At 40.8% G+C, this 14,794-nt stretch overlaps 1 protein-coding gene across 4 annotated transcripts in view; it reads left to right on the plus strand.

The window, feature by feature from the left end:
* Window positions 1-14,794, plus strand: part of Col14a1 (collagen type XIV alpha 1 chain) — a 198,454-nt gene that overhangs the window by 13,330 nt on the left and 170,330 nt on the right. For 3 of the 4 annotated variants that reach the window (XM_028871912.2, XM_028871908.2, XM_028871911.2), the window contains exons 2-3: window positions 4,702-4,832; window positions 14,106-14,222. In XM_028871912.2, the coding sequence (XP_028727745.1) occupies window positions 4,745-4,832; window positions 14,106-14,222 (205 nt within the window). In that variant the 5' untranslated portion in view covers window positions 4,702-4,744. The remainder of the gene's footprint in view (window positions 1-4,701; window positions 4,833-14,105; window positions 14,223-14,794) is intronic. The other variant, XM_028871910.2, reaches the window with a different exon arrangement.

Below are 14,794 nucleotides of genomic sequence, written 5' to 3' on the forward strand. Positions count from 1 at the left end.
TCGAGGAAAGAGAATTAAGGTCAGCCTGGGCTTCATAAGGAGAATTGAAAAAGGAATTAAAAAAACACCTATGTTAAAAACAAACAAACAAATAATAATAATAAAAAAAGCAACCAAACTCATGCTCTTCGTTTGAAGACGGAGGACACTTAAGATGGGCTAGAGATTTGGTTCAGAGGTTAGGTGCACTTACTGCTCTTGGAGCTTTCTGAACCCAGCACACACATGGGACCTCTCCCAACCACCTGTAACTTCAGCTTCAGGGGATCCAATGCCCTCTTCTGGTCTTCGAGGGCAATGGCACACACACACACACACACACACACACACACACACACAAAAAAAAAAAATAATAATATTTTAAAAAATTTTAGAAAACAGCAGTTTTGTTCTTCAAGAAAAGTTATAGCAACTGTTACTAATGAACCATCCTTTAATTTATAAGTTGCAATTAGGTGACTTTAATTGATTTGATGTTATTTTTGTCTTTTGTTTTTGTTTTTTGTTTGTTTGTTTTGAGACAGGGTTTCTCTGTGTAGTTTTGGTGCTTGTCCTGGATCTTGCTCTGTAGCCCAGGCTGGCCTGAAACTCACAGAGATCCGCCTGGCTCTGCCTCCAGTGCTGGGATTAAAGGCGTGCGCCACTGCTGCCTGGCTTATTTTTGTCTTTTTTTGGACATATATCTACAATAGAGGACATGCAAGCACTTTAAAGCTTAAGACATTCAGCAATTCATTGGCATTATAGCAGCCGACTTGTATTTAACTAGTTTCCTAGGACCTGGAGGGATGGAGATTTCGGCTGCTCTCATTCTCAAGAACGTAAATGAACCAGGCGGCGGTGGCGCACGCCTTTAATCCCAGTACTTGGGAGGCCGAGGCAGGTGGATCTCTGTGAGTTTGAGGTCAGCCTGGTCTCCAAAGCGAGTTCCAGGAAAGGCGCAAAGCTACACAGAGAAACCCTGTCTCGAAAAAACAAAAAACAAACAAACAAACAAAAAAACAGAAATAAATAATTCCTTTCTCTAAGTTATTCTGTCAGATGATTTGGTTATAGCTGTGCAAAAGTGACTAATCACTGGCTATGGAAATCAAATTAAAACAAGACTCATAATCACATTTACTTCTCAAATATAACCCCTCTGATGGAAGGAGTGATACAGCGTGGTACTTAGGTGCTGGTGGGAGGAAAAATCAGTGTAACTGTCCACACTGCATTGTGTAATTAGCTAAAAAAAAACCTCTTATCTTAGAGGGGCAAGGTGGCACCTGCCTGCAATCCTACTGTTTGGGGCCCAAAAGCCGGAAGGTTATTAGTTCAAAGCCAGTCTGGATGACCTATTGAGACCCTGTCTCAAAAGACAAAACAAAATGTATATCTTGTTTTACCCAGCAGTTCCATATCTTGTATCTAGTGAAAGTCCATAAGTATCAGTAAGGATGTTTATTGCAGTGTTTATGTTAAGAACTTTGGAAATAACCTAAAATTTTCAAATACTGACAAATAGTTTATATTCTTAGGTTTTCTTACAGTAAAAACATTGTTTTTAGGATCTATGATGGGTATTTTTTGTACTTAAAATCCTGATTTTTATTTGTTTATTTTTATTGAAAAAATATTTTCATATAACAGATTTTGATGTTTTTCTCCTACTCCAGTTCCTCTCAGATCATCCCCATTTCCCTATCCACAAAAGCTCATGTTCTTTTTTCTGTCTTTAAAAACAAACACAAAACAGACAAACAAACAACAAAACAGACAAAAACAAAAGAAATACATATACACTCCCTTCTACAAAATAAAAATATAAGCAGAAGACCAATAAGATTTAAAAAAAAATCCAAAGCAAAATGAGACAAAAGTCCATAAAAATACCATTGAGTTTGTTTTGTGTTGCTCATCCACTCTTGAACTTGGGACCTGCTCTGAAAGTGTGATCAATATACCCAGTGTGACTCCACTGGAGAAAACTGATTTTCTTTTGCCAATAGTATCAGTTGCAGATAGCTTCTTGGTTAGGGCTGGGAGCCTGTGTCTACAACGTAGAACCACTTAAGAAGACAGCTTCAGTTGAGGGACTACCTAGGTCAGGTCCATCTGTTGGGGAATGTCTTGACTGCTAATGGATGTTGGAAGACCTAGCCTGTTGTGGGCATCAGTGTTCTCTAGGCAGACAGAGGTTCTGAGCTAGACAGGGCAGGAGAAAGGTAGACGAGAGTACGCAGGCAGCAAGAGAGCATCCTTTTCTCTCTGCTCTTAGGTGAGGAAATGGTGTGAATTAGCTGCCTGAGTTCCTGCCTAGACCTGCCTCCAAATGCTCAACTGTAACCCAGAACTGTAAGCTAAATAAACCCTTTCTTCCTAAGCTGCTTTTGGTCAGGCTATTTTATCACCAAATTAGAGATGTAGCCAGAAAACAGGACCAGCAAGGAGGGATATTTTAAGGGATAAGCACGTTGACATGAAGGATTTCTCTGTGTAGCTTTGGAGCTTGTTCTGGAATTCACTCTGTAGACCAGCCTGGCCTTGAACTCACGGAGACCCGCCTACCTCTGCCTCCCAAATGCTGGGATTAAAGGTGTGCAACACTACCGCCCAGCTATATATTCATGTATTGGATACTCTATGATATTGTTAAGTTGCCTTTGCTCTTATGAAGAACAATTTTATATAATAAATGGAGGAGGGAATAAGTGAGTGGATAGATGATTGAAGATGTCCAGTAGGAGAAGGCTTTTGAGACATCTTCTTACAGTTTTTAAAAGTACATTTAAATTACATATAAAAAGATTTTGTTAGGATGTTTCCATAACTGTACCTATTTCCATCACATTTATATGCCCATTACGCTCTCTTATCCCTTCAACACTCTAACTGATCTCCTCCTTCTACCCAATCAGTCCCCTTCTACATTCCTGTCTTATGAATATTTAACCAATGAGTTTAATTATGGCTACTTCCGGGAGCATAGGGAGGTTATTATAGGAGCATAGACATCTTACCAATGGCTATGGAAATGTCGCCTTAATCTCTAAGAACTCAGAATTTCTCCAGTGTAATGATTTAAAATAGGATTGTGGTCAGCAGACTGACCTTTTCAATTAATACCAAGCATAGTTCCTTTCTCCCCTCCCTCCATCCCTTCTCTTTATTTTTTCCTGCCCTTTATTTTTCCCGTCGTCTTCCTGTCTCTGCATTCCTTCTCACTCTGTTCTTGTTCCTCATCTTTCACTAACATTAAAAGAAATATATCTGGAAGAGTTTCTGATTCATATATATTAGAAACAAAAAGAGCCGTGAGTAAAGATCAAAGGATTGGAGATTATTCAACCTATGAGGAGAAAATTGAGCAATGACTTCACATTAGCAAGCTCTCTTTGATCACCAGTATAAAGGCTGTACTCATTCGTGTCCTGTGGGTAACGTAAGGCGGCAGGCGAGGTTTCACCTTAGTGTGATAGGCAGAGGACAGACACACAACTGGAAGAGACAGTTTCATGCAGACTATTCAGTTTATATTCGTCCTTACAGAAGAGACTCACAGTCCAGCCTGAATATCTCACCCTGTTCTAATGCCCCCATCCTCTTTCTTTTTTTTTTTAAGTTTTATTTTATTGAAAAAAGTTTTTTTTTTGTTCATAAAATATATTTTAATTATGTTTTACCTTCTCCCAATTCATCCCAGGTCCTCCCCACCTCCCTCCCTACCAAACTTTATGCTCTTTTCCTCTTTCTCTCTTTATAAAAAACAGAAAAAGACAGAACAACAACAAAAGCCAATACACACACACACACACACACACACAGACACACACACACAGACACACACACACACAGAGACACACACACAGACACACACACACAGACACACACATACACAGACACACACACACAGACACACTCATAGACACATAGACACAGACACACAGACAGACACACACGCCTCCACAAAAACAAAAATCAAAATAAACAAAAGCAAAAGACTGAAAAGACAAGAAGTACCCAAAGTAATAGGAAGCAAAATGTCTACAAAATTAGCAGTTTGAGGTTCTTTTTGTGTTGGCTGACTACTTCTGGGCATGGGACCTGCCCTGAAACTCCACTGGAGAAAACTGATTTTCCGTAGTCCCAGGTGTCAATTACAGATAGCTTCTTGGCGATGGGAAGGACTCTGTGTCCACCAGCCCCTCTGAGAGCTGCGAGTCCATCTGGCTTGAACCTGGGCAGGCCTTGTACATGTTGCTTTATTCTCTGTGAGAGTTCACATGTGCTTTAGTATGTTGTGTCTTGAAGACATTATTTGCTTGGAGTCATCCATCACTCATCACCTCTGGCACTTACAATCTTAATGCCTCCTCTTTTTTTTCTTTTTTTCTTTAAGGCAGGGTCTCACTATGTCTCCCTGTTTGGTCCAGAACTCACTATGTAGACCAGGCTATCCTTGAACCTAAAGAGATGCGCCTGCCTTTGCCTCCTGAGTCCTGGAATTAAAGGTGTATGTCACCACACCCAGCTCTCCCAATTGTCTACAATACAGATTTTTCCAGAGGAAAAGAACTTTCTTCTGCAGTTGGTATTTGAGAAGGAAGTCCCCAACGCTGTAGGGAGTTAATTCTTCCTGATAGCGCTATGCCACGGTGGTCCTTGTGCTTCTCCTGGATGATAGAATATGCTGATTTTCCACCCTCTCTCTGTTTCCAGACAGCGGTTGCACCTCATGTAAAAGGTCGAAGACTTAAAAAAAATGAAGATTTTTCAGCGCGAGATGCGGTACTGGCTGATTCTGGCTTTTTTGGCGGTTGCTTATTTCTGCACCATCGTCCGGAGTCAAGGTAATTGAAAAACCTGGGAGTCTAGTCTTTTGGGGTCTTCAGTCTCACAATCTTTGGTTGGTACAACTGTGTTTCCAGGCAGGAACTCCATTAGCTTTTATTTACTTTATCAACTGTAGCAATGGAACACAGCACTCACAGGGTTACCATGTCACCAGAAACTGGGCATAGCCATTTTGGAGGAGTGGATTAAGGAGGGTGCTGAAAAGCTATCAGTTTAATCTGTGAAAACCAAGTCTGCACGTTGCCAGATCAGATATGTTATAAGTAGCAACAGCATATACGTATGTGCATCTTATCCCTGTCTTATTTCTCATAGAGTCTATAATACATTTATTTTATTTAATTTTTGGAGACCTAGTCTCCCTGTGTACCCTTGTCTGGCCATGAGCTCTCTGTGTAGACCATGCTGGCCTAGAACTTGCAAAGACCCACCTTCCTCTGTCTTCTGAGTGCCGGGCTTAAAGTTGTATGCTGTCCTACCTGGGACCTATAGTATATTTATATCACTTTAAACTTGGTTCCTTTTTTTAAAAAAGTCCCTTTCTTAAAACTGAGCACAGTTTAAGATTGTTAAGTGTCTAGTAGAGGTTGCCAGTAATATGTGACTTTATTTTGACTCTGGAAAAAAGAGTTTGTGAAACTATTCTTTGCATTAACAAGATCTACACTGTTTTAAAACCCCTTTCTTATAAGTCTGTAGTTGACAAACTACCATCCATGGGCTTAATCTGGCCCACTGTCTGTTTGGATAAACTTTTATTACACACGGATTTGTTTACATATTGTGGGTGGCTGCTTTTATGTCACAGTGGCAGAAGATAGTAGTCGTGACAGAGACTATGGCTCTTCAAAGCCAAACATATCTACTGTCTGGCCTTCTACACAGGATTGTGCTGTCCATGAAGTCAGTGCATATCACACACAGTGTGTACACACACCACTATAACTAGACAAATGCATGGTAATACAGAAACTTAACTGCTGCTGTTGAAATATCACTAGAGCAGAAAGTACAGACGTGACGAGGTATTTTAGGAATGTTAGTGTCTCATAAGTGGATCTGAGGACTGCAAAAGTAAAATGCACGAACCACCATTCCCTGCTTTTTCAAAGCGACTTACCTGTTTAAAAAGGCATGGAACTTGACTTCTTGCAAGTTCAAATAGTTGTTGTGCACCTGGGACTGATGGCCATATTTTCAACCACTTCATTGAACACATAGTGAGCAGTTAAGGAGGCAGGGTCTGCTCGTCTTATTTACATTGGTGAAAGAATGTTTTTAGAGGCAACTTACTCCCTGAACTCCATGATGCAAGACACAGGTCCTTAGGAATGGAACAAGTCACTGAAATGTTCAGCCATGCCACCTCAGTCTGGATTAATTTAGAACCTTCATTTGTGGATTAGAATAACTGGTTGCAGACATCTCTATGCAATATCTTCAAAGGTGCACTACCAGATTCACCTTGTCAGCCAGATTCTGTCTCAAATGAACAGTTGAGGGGCACATTTTGTGTGTCTGTGGTTCAAGAACTAAGCTGAGAACCTGAGTAAGGCCTTTCCACCCCACCCCCCCCTCATCAAGAAGTATACTGGCCACTAGGTAGATAGAAGTCCTAACAGATAATCACAGTGCATATCCCATGAGGCTGTGGCAACAAGCAAAAGCTGGAGACTAAATGGACATTTGAACTGTTGCTGATTTTCAGATAATTTTATTTTGTAGAGATGGTAGTATTGAGAACAACACGACCTGTGCTCGTGCTTCATATGTTTCAGGCACAGGCAGGGCTGTCAGGCTGCTAAAATACCAAATTGTTCATAGACTGAGCATTGATGGCTGAAGGAGGCAATGTGGCTGGGGAGAAAAGTGTGGATGCAGGAATGAGAGGGAGAAGAGATGGGGCGTGTTTGCCGATTAGGTGTGCAGGCAGGCAGAAGAGAGGGAATGTACGAGGCGACTCTGAGGCTCCTTGACTGAGACCTGAAAGGAGGGGACAGTTGGCTCTGCCCCTTGTGTTGTTATTGTTTCTATATGTTTGCACCCCAACTGCTTGGTCACCAGAGCTCACTAAAAGCAGTGCTCTGTGTCTCTGCTACGAGAGAAAGCTTGAGTCTTAGAGGGCATAGGTTGGCCAGAATAGACGAAGGAGGAATTGTAAGTGGAAGATACTGAGTTCAGCCTTAGACAAATATGTGGGGTTTTAGGGTTTGGGGAGACGTACAGGTGGGTTGGGAGGTGTGCAGCTGATGGAGTTTATAGGAAAAAGATTAGGACAGTGGAGTTTGTACTTGAGTTGTATTGTACTTTGCAGTTAGGACTAGAGACCTTTGGGGGCACTAGCGGTGTCGTTAGAGAGGGCTAGCTCCATGCAAGGATGGCCATGAGGCCTGCAGAACACTCTCAGACAAGAGTTCAGTAGAAGAAAAATGGCTGATCGAAAGCGTCCAAGGCAGAAGAAGGAAGAAGAAGAGGAAGAGGAGGGAGAGGAGGAGATCAAGGAAACTACAAGGAGAGTCAGGGAGCTGCAGTGTCTGGAAGGGAAGGATGCAAGACTGTGGCCGCATGCTAAGCAGTCCAGGTTAGAAAAACGTTAGATGTCACTGGCGCTGGTGTCTGAGAATACACGAGAACGTCCAGGAAGCTTGTATTATTTCCACTCAGTTACATGCTTGAGTTTGAGCAAGGAAAAAACATACAAATCGCTTTACTGTGTTGATTTTATATTTTTATGAGCTATATTGTAGTTAGCTCCTATGAGTTGGTCATTTTTTTTTTTTTGATATGACCCTGAAAAGCCATGTACACATTGTGAAACTGGTTTGGCACAAAATTGAAAATAGGAGAGATAGTCACTGTGGTCAGAAATAATGTACCACAAACATGTTCACTTCCTGATTTCCAGAACTCATGGATGAGTTACATGCAAATGGGAATTAGGATGTCTGCTCACCTTGTAATGATAGAAGGGTAGTATTCACACTTTGTCAGAATTTCACAGTAACTATGCACTGGTTTCTAGTAATATTTGCTTAGGATGGTTAAAAGAAAGACTCATGGAGGTCAACTAACTGCCACTTATAAAGCTCCAAGGCTGGACATGGTGGCATTTGTAACCCCACCCCTTGTTATTTTCAGCCTGTACATTCATGAAGTTTGCAGGGAACTGATACAGTTGATATTAAAAGGGATATAGGAGGGTATGTGGAGGCAGGAGGATCAAGAATTCATCATCTTGACCTGCGGTCTTGTGCTATGTAAGACCCTATCTCAAAATAAAACAAATCCTTCAAGGCATATTAAATGGAAGATTTCTCATGGAGGCTTGATATAACTTTATGGAGACCCCCACATTAGCTTAGGAGCACATACATTTTTGTGTTGTGAGTAGTCTAACATATTTGGGAATTGAAAATATTTGCCATATTGATGTCTTCATCATCTTTATAATGGATCATGAAATTATAACATATTGTATTATAAGTGAGGTCAAAAAGAACTACTAGCATGTTTCACAGTGAAATGTTCCTCAAAATTTAATTATCCCTATACAAAAACAATAATAATGTGTAGCTAGAGTTTTCCTGCCTTGCCCACAGTCAGGACAAATCTCTGTCACCCGCCAGTCCCACAGCCGCTCAGACCCAACCAAGTAAACACAGAGACTTATATTGCTTACAAACTGTATGGCCGTGGCAGGCTTCTTGTTAACTATTCTTATATCTTAAAGTAACGCATTTCTACAAATCTATACCTCGCCACGTGGCTGGTGGCTTATCGGCGTCTTCACATGCTGCTGGTCATGGCGGCGGCTGGCGGTGTCTCTCCGCGTCAGCCTTCCACTTCCCAGAATTCTCCTCTCTCCTTGTCCCACCTACTTCCTGCCTGGCCACTGGCCAACCAGTGTTTTATTTATTGACCAATCAGAGCAATTTGACATACAGACCGTCCCACAGTAATAATGGGTGATACATTTAATGGAAAACAATAAATAACATAAAAAATTGAATTTTTTCAGATATTTTAGAAAAATAGCCAAAATACTTCTCTACTTTTTAAGTTTTTTTAAAGAATAAAAATCATGTTATCTCATCAATTTAGCATCATAAATTACGTTTTTGAGACAGGATCTTATTATGTTGCCCAGGTTGGCCTAGACCCCATAATTCTCCCACCTTAGCTTCACAAGGGCTAGGAATTGAGTCATGTGTCACCACAAATGCCTCTAAACTATGTTTTTAAGAGAAAACTATTCACTTATGAATTCTACTTGCAGCATCTCTATCAGAAGATATTTTTGATTGCAAAAAATTAATTTTTCTTTGGCCAATTTAAAATGTATTTACTAGTAGATAACATGGCAGCTTATTTAAGCAAAATAGAAGTTAGACTCTCAAGCTTGGAAGAGAGAAATGCTGAAATCTAGGACATTCTCACCTAGGGACCACCTATCTTTTCCTATCAAGCATGCCACTGAGATGAAACCATTCAGCTACTGTCCTTCCTTTCCTCACTGGACTTAAGTTTTGGATTCCTGGGGGAAGCCTGCTTGACCCACCTTCAGGTGCTCTTGCATTTCTAAGCCTGGGGAGTGCGGCTGATTGACAGTTTATCTCATTCAGTGGGAGGGGTGATGGTGCTCTGTGGAAGAAAACCAGAGTTCTGTTAGGTAAGAAAATGGGGTGTGGTCCTGGGCATTGACACACACACACACACACACACACACACACACACACACACACACACAGAGAATATCTGTGGCTGCCTCTCAGTGTTAGAAACAACTGATGAAAATATATCATTAGCCATAAATCTTTACATAAACTATCATTTGTCAAAACAGCCATATTGCAACTGAGTTGAGAAAGAGGGGAAGAGAGACAGAGACAGAGAGACCAAGAGACAGAGACAGAGACAGAGAGACCAAGAGACAGAAACAGACAGAGATAGAGACAGAGACAGAGAGACAGAGAGAGAAACACAGAGACAGAGAGACAGAGACAGAGACAGAGAGAGAGACAGAGAGAGAGACAGAGACAGAGAGAGAGACAGAGACAGAGACAGAGAGAGAGACACAGAGAGAGACAGAGACAGAGACAGAGAAAGGAGAGTCCTATGAGAAGGAAGAGAAGAAACAGGAGAAAATTATCCATTGAATAAGCAGGTAGATTATGGAATAATATAAAAATGACTTTCCTCCCATAGATTCCTATGGAAAAACTGCTAAACTGTTCCCTTCAAACAAAGCACAGAGCAACACAGCAAGACAAAGGCCTCCATGCTTTTAGTAACAAGCCTCAGTAAAGAGAAGATAAAAGTGGATAGCCTTCCTCATTCCCCTTTGGGGTGACGTTCATGTACACACAAATATTTTCTGTTGAGCCTAATCTCATATCACCATGGAAGAGTTTGTTGGCTTCCTCTGCGCTCCCAGTGTGTGCCCCAACCAAAACTTTACACTTGATTTTGTCTTTTTGGGAAGATTAGTATTTGAACTGACACAGATGAACTTTTTAATGATGTTCACTCAAGCATTTGCTGGTAAGGACAGCATATATGAAATAGAAAGCACGTTCTTTGTGCTTGCAGAGGGAAGAAAAAAAAAATCCACACAGAAATTCTTGTTGTGTGAGATAAGAGCAATTATTTTTCTATGACTCTTCACAGAGTTTCTGTCAATTTTGCTTGCCCTTGCTTTGGCTCAAGTCCCAGTGCCTTCCAAAGTCAGGGAGGGGGTGGGGGTAGGAGGCAGCTGACTTTGAAATCTAGAACTGCTTCTTGGTTAGCATTTAGTCTTTGCACCGTGTTTTTCCCCAAAGGCAAAAGTGTGTGCTTCATGTCTATCCAAGGATTTTTGTCTTAGTGATTGTCAGAATATTTATGCTTCTGTTGGCATTAGATGTGATCTGGCTTTTCAGGGTCATCATGGGGTGGTGGTCATATGATCTATTTGTAAGTTAAAGACTTGACCTTGGCTGGACTTCGCTGTGTCACTTGCCTCACACTTTGTGCCCTTGAGGTCAATGGAAGACAAGTCGCTTTGGGTTCTAGATGACCATCTGCATTTCATAAATGGAAACAGCCCAGGGCTGTTTCCATTGTTTTCTGCTGGGAGCTTAGAAAGTTAGCTGTTGTCTAAAGAGATGCTGAGGCCCATGGACTCACAGAGCATTCAAAGAACAGTGGCCTACGCAGGAAATCTTCTGCAGATGTCTACCGTCTAGCCTAGCAATCCTGAGTGCTGTTGGCGTCTTGGCTCTCCTTGAGATTTCAGCACACCTGGCATGCCAGCCGAGTCCCCTGCACCGCTTAGAGTTGGCTTAGATCAAAGCCTCCATCTGCGGCTGTCCTTTCTTATTTCATGGGGCCCAGGTAGGTCAGGTTGTCCTCACCAGTGCATTCATGCGAAAGCTTGTCGGTGATAAACGCCAACCCACTGATGTGATTGAACTCAGCAAGGCTTTCTCAGACTTTTAATTCATATTTGTAATGTTTCCCACAGGTAATAAAAATGCAGCTACACAGAGATTTTTGCTTTTGAGTTGAAGACTTAGAAAAAAACACCTTCTTTGTTCATTAAAATTCTGGGCACTAAAATAGTTGTTCTTGTGAGAAATTTGTATTTTCCCATTAGCCTGAAAAATGTAAACTCTTTCTCCCCATTGTATCAAGTTGAAACTATAAAACTAATGCTTTTGTTGTGCTGGGAATGGCCTCTCTACTTATACATGGTTAAAGGCAGGTCTAAAGAGATATTGTTTTTGAGCAGTATCCCGTCAGGGCTCACTGATTTCACATGTCTGGATAGTTAAGATAAGTGTCTCAGTTTGGGTTTCTATTGCTGTGGTAAACACCACAGCCAAAAGCAACTTGGGGAGGAAAGGGTTCATTTCAGCTTAGAACTCTCAGGTCATGGCTCCATCACTGAGGGAAGTCAGGTTAGGTACCAGAGTGTTGCACGAATCCTAAATGGTGTTATAATAAAAACCTGGAGCCAGATCATGGGGTAAATGCTGAAAGATCAGTGGAACCAAGCCATGGCCACTTCTCACCTCGACAATTTCTCAGCCAATCCTGTCTCCACGAATCCTTAGACTGAATGTCTCTGAGTCCTCAGCTGGAAGGCTTTCTAGTTCCTGTCTTTTCACACCTTATATGCCTTTCTCTGCTCAGCCATTTCACTTCCTATCTCAACCTTCCTAGTGCTGGGATTAATTGCTTGTGTGCTTTCCAAATACTGGTAGCAAAGGCATGAGATCTCAAGTGCAGGGATTAAAGGTGTGTGACTCCAAAGTACTGGGCTTAAAGGTATGTGCTACCACTGCCTGGCTCTGTCTCTCTCCTAGACTGGCTTAACCTTATGTAGTCCAGGGTGGCTTTGAACTCACAGAGATCCAGTTGGTTCTCTGCCTCCTGAGTGCTAGAAATAAAGGTGTGTGCCACCGCTTCCTGACCTCTATGTTTAATCTAGTGGCTGGTTCTGTCATCTGATCTTCAGGCAAATTTTATTAGAGTACAACAATATATCACCACACCCAGGCAGGAACTTGGAAGAGGAACTAAAGCAGAAGCCATGGAGGGATGCTGCTTTCTGGCTTGCTCCTTGTGGCTTGCTCAGCCTGCTTTCTTGTAGAACTCAGGACCACCAGCTCACAGATGGTACACAGTGAGTTGGGCCCTTTCACATCAATCATTGATCAAGAAAATGCATGCTAGACCTTCCTATAGGTCAGTCTCCTGGAGGCATTTTCTCAATTGAGAATCCCCACTTCCTAAATGACTCTAGCTTGTATCAAGTGAACCAAAAAACTGACAAGACAAGTAGTAAGTTCTTTGTTTATCTAGCTCAGTGCAGGGTGGTTTGTTAATATGGATCTTTTTTTTTTTTTTTAACCAAGAAGCAGTGTATAGATTTCACTTGGGCCAGAGACTGTCCTTTCCCAGTGTGTGAACTTGAATAAGGCTTTCAGCAGCTATTCCTTGGTTCCTTTATCCTAAAGTCAGCCTAGTGATATACTTTTGTGAGCATTTAAATGAGTTTTTAAACTCCATCATTAGCTAAAGGGAGAGGAAGGGGAAGAAATCTTTATTGGCTATCTATTATATTGTATCAATGAATCTAGGCTTTGGAGAAAGCATAAGGAAACTGGCTTTGGAAGAATTGGCCATGGGATTCAGGCCGTTTAGCTGATCAATGACAGAACTGGAATTCAAACTCATGTCCGAGCTTGCATTATGCCTCATGCCTTTTATGAATGTCTGTTTCCTTCCTCAACGCTGGGTCCCAAAGTAGAGAAAAGAAGACTGGCACAAAGTGGGTGATGAGTCCTGAAATTCTGCTAATGAATAACTTTATTTAGATAATATATAGTAAAAATGTCCATGCCAAAGGACTTCTTTTGAAACCTTGGGGCATTTGCAGAATCTGAAACATATTTTGAAGTTTTAATGACTTACATGAAAGTTAAGGGATCTAAACCCCTTTGTGATGTTTCAAAAGATCAAATACCATGGCCCAAATCATCATCATGTGCAACACACCTGATCTGCATAAACCAGCTTCTCCCGAAGAGTAGATCAGAGCTTAAAAAACACAATTTCCTTGCATTGACCATGAATTTATAATCACTATCTCTAATATTTTATTTATTTATTATTTTAAAATTGTGTGTGTGTGTGTGTGTGTGTGTGTGTGTGTGTGTGTATACACATGAGTGCAAGTTCCTGTCAAGGTCAAAAGATGCCTTTAGATTCCCTGGAGCTGGAGTTACAGGTGGTTGTGAACCACCAGACACAGGTGGGAACTGAACTTGGGTCATCTGCAAAAGCAGTGCTGACTCTTAACCACTGAGCCATGTCTTCAGCCCCTCTCAAATGTTTCAGAATGAATATTGTATTACCGTAATATGCCCAAAATAGTTTCCTTAACTATATAATCAAAAACATTTGATTGCTGCAGTGGAAAACTTGAAGTCATACATTCGATGATCCCAGTAAGGTAGAGAAGTTTTCATGTCTCAAGTAGGAAAATACATCCTTGACACATGATGAAGTCAATTTGCAAGACTGATTGTCTCTGACAAATGGGTGTCCCTTGGGAGAAGAGCATACTCACTAATCTGTCTTGTCTTGCACACTGATTGATTCATGACTAGGGTTGTAGAAAGAACACCTTCCAAGTCTGATGAACTCTTGTAGTTTGGTCATGCTGCTTTGACTTTTTAATTTAATTGTTTTCATGTTTAAACCATTTTGTTTTTCCTTTTCAGTGGCTCCACCCACAAGGTTAAGATACAATGTAATATCCCACGACAGTATACAGATTTCATGGAAAGCTCCAAGAGGGAAATTTGGTGGCTACAAACTGCTTGTGACTCCAGCTTCAGGTAAAGACAATCTACTATATTATCTGGAGCTTTAGGAACTTTTTACAGATGGATGGTTAAAAATATGTAGTGCTGAATGTTGCTTTAGGATTGTGTGAAAGACTTGGTTTAATTTAATTTTTGAACTTGATAAATTCTCTTCTCATCGAGGAGATAATGTTTCCCAAAGTGTAAGGTCTGACTCTTCGGCTCAATCATGATTGATTTGCCTTATGCCAAAATTTCCAGAATATCAAAAACCCCTACCACTCATGTTTCGATATATAATAAATACTTTTGTCCATGGACCCTGTAAAGATACAATATGCCTGAGTATACAATACGTGCCTGTTGGAATAAGTTATAATTAATGAACTTTATAAAATGATACTTAGCAATTACACATCAAAATGTCAACTAGACATTGTGAAAATAAACTATAACAAATAAATATAAATTGAATAGATTTATTCGTCATTACATAAAGGTGTGGTATAAAATTGTAGGTGAAATTTTCATTCTCATGCTTTATATTTCTACTATACAGATAAAGTTATTCAAGGCAGGGCATGTAGGGGAATTGAATGGTTGTC

Source organism: Peromyscus leucopus, chromosome 20, assembly GCF_004664715.2.
Source record: "Peromyscus leucopus breed LL Stock chromosome 20, UCI_PerLeu_2.1, whole genome shotgun sequence".
NCBI lineage: Eukaryota > Metazoa > Chordata > Mammalia > Rodentia > Cricetidae > Peromyscus > Peromyscus leucopus.